At 58.2% G+C, this 6,000-nt stretch overlaps 1 protein-coding gene across 1 annotated transcript in view; it reads left to right on the top strand.

Annotated features, from left to right (window-relative positions):
• The first annotated feature begins 2,323 nt into the window (after positions 1 to 2,323).
• Positions 2,324 to 6,000, top strand: part of LOC144951406 (disco-interacting protein 2 homolog C-like) — a 47,121-nt gene continuing 43,444 nt past the window's right edge. The window contains exons 1-2 of the mRNA XM_078881646.1: positions 2,324 to 2,371; positions 2,813 to 2,852. Coding sequence (XP_078737772.1) covers positions 2,324 to 2,371; positions 2,813 to 2,852 — 88 coding nt within the window. The remainder of the gene's footprint in view (positions 2,372 to 2,812; positions 2,853 to 6,000) is intronic.

The raw sequence follows: 6,000 nt of genomic DNA, 5'->3' as shown, positions 1-6,000 counted from the left end.
CTCTCCACATCACTGCATACTCCGATCAGCACCACATACAGCTCCCTCACCACATCACCGCATACTCCGATAAGCACCACATACATCTCCCTCACTACATCACCGCATACTCCGATCAGCACCACATACAGCTCCCTCACTACATCACCGTGTACGCTTCTCAGCACCACGGACAGAGCCCTCGATATTGGGATGATTGCCCCGTTGTGACGAATGTTCAAGCACGGAAAGCGTGGCCGCTGCTGGCTGCTTGGTGGAGCACGCCACGCCGTAGCGTCTCCGTCCACGCGCGTTTCAAGATTTTGTCTCCGTCTTCGAAACCCGCTCTCTCTCTCTCTGTGTGCGTGTGTGTACATATGTACAGAATATAAATGCCTTCTTTAAACGGCCCCGGCCTTGGCTTGGTTGTTTGAGGTCTGCCGCGTGTTTATTAGCCGTGGTAGTACGCGCCCGGCTGTTGCTTCGCGTCGGGCGCTAAAGGGCCGGTGGCGTCAGTCGCGAGACGCTCGGTTTGTTGCGTGCCGGCAGTCGCGGTCTAGATTTGACCAAAGTTGCAAAATTGCACCGCATATTACTCAGTTGGGATCGTGCACGAAGCAATCGTCGATTCCCCCACCCCTCCCCACCCCACCGCACCCCCTCCCCACCGCTACTGTGGTCAACATGAGGCTTGCCTGAGGAAATCAGCAACTGTTGAATGGTATTTTGCAAGGGATCATCGTCATGCAAACACTTGTGTTTACATGTGGTGTTCGCCATTTCTCCACCCCTTTATATCTCCTACTCGGAGCATCGAGAGCCCCCCTTAAGCCCCCCCCCCCCATTAATTTACGGGCTCCAGCCATGATCCACTCAACTCCCCCGCGTTGCTCCTCCAGAGCCCCCCTTAAGCCCCCCCCATTAATTTACGGGCTCCAGCCATGATCCACTCAACTCCCCCGCGTTGCTCCTCCAGAGCCCCCCTTAAGCCCCCCCCCATTAATTTACGGGCTCCAGCCATGATCCACTCAACTCCCCCGCGTTGCTCCTCCAGAGCCCCCCTTAAGCCCCCCCCCCAATTAATTTACGGGCTCCAGCCATGATCCACCCAACTCCCCCGCGTCGCTACTCCAGAGCCCCCCTTAAGCCCCCCTCCTCCCACCCGCCCATGGCTTCGCTCTTAAGATACCCATCCGCCTGTGTGGTTTAAAGGCATGACGTCACGATCGCCTCCGTGACCATGACGTCGTTGCGGAGGTTATGAGCGTGACGTCATCGAATCGCTGACAATGCTGTTCACGTAGCGGCTGGCACGGTGCTCCATCCACTGCTGGATGGGTACTTGGAGGTGAGATTCTTGGGTTTCACACGAGTCTCAGGTGACATAAGGAATCGTGGCATTCGTCTGTCTCTGAAATGATGTTTAGTTTAGTTTCTGTGCAGCCTTATTGTTGTATAGTCATTATTGCACTGCCCTCTGCCGACCACTCCGGGCACTTGGGCTGGTTGAATGGGGGTGTCGAGAACGTCCTCGCTGCCACCAAGTCTCCACCAGCCCGAGCCTGGCCACCGTGGTGAAGTATGGTCGACCCACGCCGCCCATCGCCCTTCATCCAGCAGTGGGCTGACAAAGGGCGGCGTCACATTGAACAGCACCACCGCTGCGGGCAATAGTCGTGCGATGAAGAAGAGCCGTTGCCCGAAACGTCGCCTATTATATATGTTTATAAAGGCCACACACACACACAACACACGCACGCACACAGAGTGTCCTAATTGACGAATGCGTTGATATTTTTGTTCTATTGTTTGGGAGGGTGGGTGGAATTGATCGGGGGATGGGTGGGGGGGCTTTGGAGGGGAGGAGGAAATGGAGGAGAGGGGGAGGGGCTCTCCAGCCCGATGTTACCCAGCAGCAGCATTTGATTCAGCAATCTCGAAACCGGTTTGGACCACCTGGGGGTCTCATCAGCAGATCCAGGCTCGTGAAGCATTGCAGCCTGCTAGGCAGGCTGGTGCGGCGGGGTTGAAAGAGGTGGGGGTAGAGGGGGTAGATGGAGGGGGGGGAGTAGATGGAGGGGGGGGGGTAGAGGGGGGGGATGGACGGGGTTGGGGGGAGTCTTGGTGGGGTGGGGGGATGGAAAGATTAGAGGGGGGGAGATTGGAGGGGGGGAGATTGAAGGGGGGGAGATTGGAGTGGGGGAGATTGGAGGGGGGCAGAGGAGAAAGTGGATTGAGGGGAGGGGCTGGATTTCTGGGGAGCGGCAGCCACGAGTAGAGGAAGAGAGGGAGGGAGATGGAGAGAGGGGGGGAGGGGAGAGAGGGGGAGGGGAGAGGGGGAGGGATGCCGGCCTTTAAGCAGCAGTGGGCGCTGGAGGAGGCCGTGTGCTCGGTGGCAGAACAGCTCTGCATGCAGAATGAGCTACCCGGCGGAGGCTGTAGGACTGCGAGAAGGGTTGCGTGCAGATGCATCACTTGTCGTAGTTTAAAAATATTGCATAGAAAACAGGGGGGGTAGAGAGAGGGGGTAGAGAGAGGGAAGGGGTAAGAAGGAGGAGAGCAGAGCGTGACATTTTTTGTGAAATCTTTCATTTTAAAGGGGGCGCGTGGCACAAAGCAAAGCATTGAAAAAAAAAACGAACTGATGAACGAAGCAAAGTGCCGACTACACCGAGCACCTTCTTGTTTCCTCTGATCGTAAAAAACAGAGGAGGGGAGAGAGGGAGGGGAGAGAGAGAGGGAGAGAGGGGAGAGGGGGAGAGGGAGGAGAGGGGAGAGGGGGAGGGGAGAGGGAGGAGAGGGGGAGGGGGTGAAGCTGGAGCAGTGAGATCAGGCGGCGCGCAGCGGGTGCTGGGGCCGAGATCGTCCCACAGGTAACGCTGTTGGGGAGGATGCCTCCTTCATCCAGCAGTGGAGTGGCCACCGCCGCTGCTGCGATTGATGACGGGAGGAGGCTTGGGAGACGGCCTTCATCCAGCGGTGGATTGACCATGGCTGCCGATATGACATCGCGATTGATGTTGTTGTTGTTGTTGTTTGTGTGCGTCACGACGCAAGCGGGGGCCGTGATTGTCGTCGCGTTCGCCTCTCTCCGCGGCACACCGCCTGCAGCCACAAGCTCCCACCACTGTCAGTCATCCACTGCTGGGTGAAGACCTCATCCCACACGCACACGCGGACACACACACGCGCGGACACACGCGCGGACACACGCGCGGACACACGCGCGGACACACGCGCGGACACACGCGCGGACACACGCGCGGACACACGCGCGGACACACGCGCGGACACACGCACGCACGTACACGCACGCACGTACACGCACGCACGTACACGCACGCACGTACACGCACGCACGTACACGCACGCACGTACACGCACGCACGTACACGCACGCACACACACGCACGTACACACACGCGCACACACGCGGACACACGCACGCGCGGACACACGTACACACGCACACGCACGCACACACACGCACGCACGTACACGCACACACGTACACACGCGGACACACGCGGACAACCTCCCCACGCCGCGTTGTGGGTTACGCGCGACCGTCTTGCCATCATTCCCCGCCGCCGCCGCCCCCCGTGGCGCGTTGCCGCGTGAGCGCTCCTCGTGTCCCCGTCTCTGCATCGACTGCAATGGCAGCTTCGTCATCTCTCTCTCTCTGCTGTTGTTGTTGTTGTTGTGTTGTTGTTGTTGCTGTGCCCCGTGTACACCTTGCCTGTTGGGGGGTGTGGGGGGAGCTGGGTCGTGGGGGGTGGTGGAGATGAGGACTCTTGGGTGGGGGGGGGCATTGGTGGGGGGTATGGGGGGGGGGAATATTGGGGGGTGGGCATTGGAGGGGGGATTGGGGGGGATATTGGGGGGGGGGGTATGGGGGAATTGGGGGGGCATTGGTGGGAGGGGTTGGTTTGGCACTCGTGGGGGGGGGGGGGGGTGTTCGCACCACGTGACCCAGACCCGATACCCGTCACCGCTGCCGCCGCTGAGTTGTCTTCAAGGGGAACGATGCCGCTTCATAGGGGACGCCGGGGTGGGTGGGAGCACGGGTTATAGGGTTGTCTCGCGAGAAATAGGGTTGGATCGCGGGTAATAGGGTTGAAGTAGCGGGTAATAGGGTTGTAGTAGCGGGTAATAGGGTTTGATCGCCAGTTATAGGGTTGGAGTCGCGAGTAATAGGGTTGGAGTCGCGAGTAATAGGGTTGGTGTCGCGGGTAATAGTGTTCTATCGCGGGTAATAGGATCGGAGTCGCGGGTAATAGGGTTGGATCGCGGGTAATAGGGTTGGATCGCGAGTAATGGTGTACGTGTGTGTGGTGTACGTGTAGTGCAGGTGTGGTGCACGTGTGGTGCACGTGTGTTGCACGTGTGGTGTACGTGTGGTGTACGTGTGGTGTACGTGTGGTGCACGTGTGGTGTACGTGTGGTGCACGTGTGGTGTACGTGTGGTGCACGTGTGGTGCACGTGTGGTGCAGGTGTGGTGTACGTGTGGTGCACGTGTGGTGCACGTGTGGTGCAGGTGTGGTGTACGTGTGGTGCACGTGTGGTGTACGTGTGGTGCAGGTGTGGTGTACGTGTGGTGCACGTGTGGTGCACGTGTGGTGCAGGTGTGGTGTACGTGTGGTGCACGTGTGGTGCACGTGTGGTGCAGGTGTGGTGTACGTGTGGTGTACGTGTGGTGCACGTGTGGTGCAGGTGTGGTGTACGTGTGGTGTACGTGTGGTGCACGTGTGGTGCAGGTGTGGTGTACGTGTGGTGTACGTGTGGTGCACGTGTGGTGCAGGTGTGGTGTACGTGTGGTGCACGTGTGGTGCACGTGTGGTGCAGGTGTGGTGTACGTGTGTTGCACGTGTGGTGTACGTGTGGTGTAGGTGTGGTGCAGGTGTGGTGTACGTGTGGTGTAGGTGTGGTGCACGTGTGGTGCACGTGTGGTGTACGTGTGGTGTACGTGTGGTGCACGTGTGGTGTACGTGTGGTGTACGTGTGTTGCACGTGTGGTGCACGTGTGGTGCACGTGTGGTGTACGTGTGGTGTACGTGTGGTGCACGTGTGGTGTACGTGTGGTGTACGTGTGTTGCACGTGTGGTGCACGTGTGGTGTACGTGTGTTGCACGTGTGGTGTACGTGTGGTGTAGGTGTGGTGCACGTGTGGTGCACGTGTGGTGTACGTGTGGTGTACGTGTGGTGCACGTGTGGTGCACGTGTGGTGCACGTGTGGTGTACGTGTGTTGCACGTGTGGTGCACGTGTGGTGCACGTGTGGTGTACGTGTGTTGCACGTGTGGTGTACGTGTGGTGTAGGTGTGGTGCACGTGTGGTGCACGTGTGTTACACGTGTGTTGCACGTGTGGTGCACGTGTGGTGTACGTGTGGTGTACGCTCCAGTGGAGCGGTGGCGCAAGTGGTCAGCGCACTTCGCTGCTGAAGCGCCACCCACCGTATTCCTTTACCCGCCACGGCTAACAACAGAGTGGCGATGCATGTGCCCGGTACTGGGCATCCCCTGGGTCGACTCAGCCTCAAACGAGCAACATTCTTGTTGTAATATGTGTCCACGTGTGCAACACTTGCCCTGCGTAGACTGTACAGGGGGGGGGGGGGGCGGGTGGTGATTTTTGTCTTTTGACCCGAATGTGCATCGGGGATTGTGCGTGATATTAGTGACTGGCTGAACACGTGTGCATGCGTGGGAGTGGGGGGTGTATCAATGTGCGTCAGGCGGTGGTGCTGGTCACCACCGGTGACGATTGTCTGAACCGGTTCTGGGCCTCCCCTGGGTCGACTCAGACTCAAACGAGTTTATGGTGCTTCAAATTCTTAGGTTTTTTCGGTAAAGTCACGTAGGTAAATTTTTTTTAATAAAAGTAAAATAAAAATTTAAATAAAAATCACGACGTTTCGGAGGCAACACAAGCCTCCGTCTTCAGGTGGAACCGTCACAGCACGATAGCTGTATCAAGTGAGAGAAATTCCAAGAAAACAGTCCTTGTATATATACTGGTT

The sequence above is a fragment of the Lampetra fluviatilis genome, chromosome 62, assembly GCF_964198595.1.
Source record: "Lampetra fluviatilis chromosome 62, kcLamFluv1.1, whole genome shotgun sequence".
In the NCBI taxonomy this organism is placed as follows: domain Eukaryota; kingdom Metazoa; phylum Chordata; class Hyperoartia; order Petromyzontiformes; family Petromyzontidae; genus Lampetra; species Lampetra fluviatilis.
Note: the sequence above shows the minus strand (reverse complement) of the source record. Positions and strands in the feature narration are given on the sequence as shown.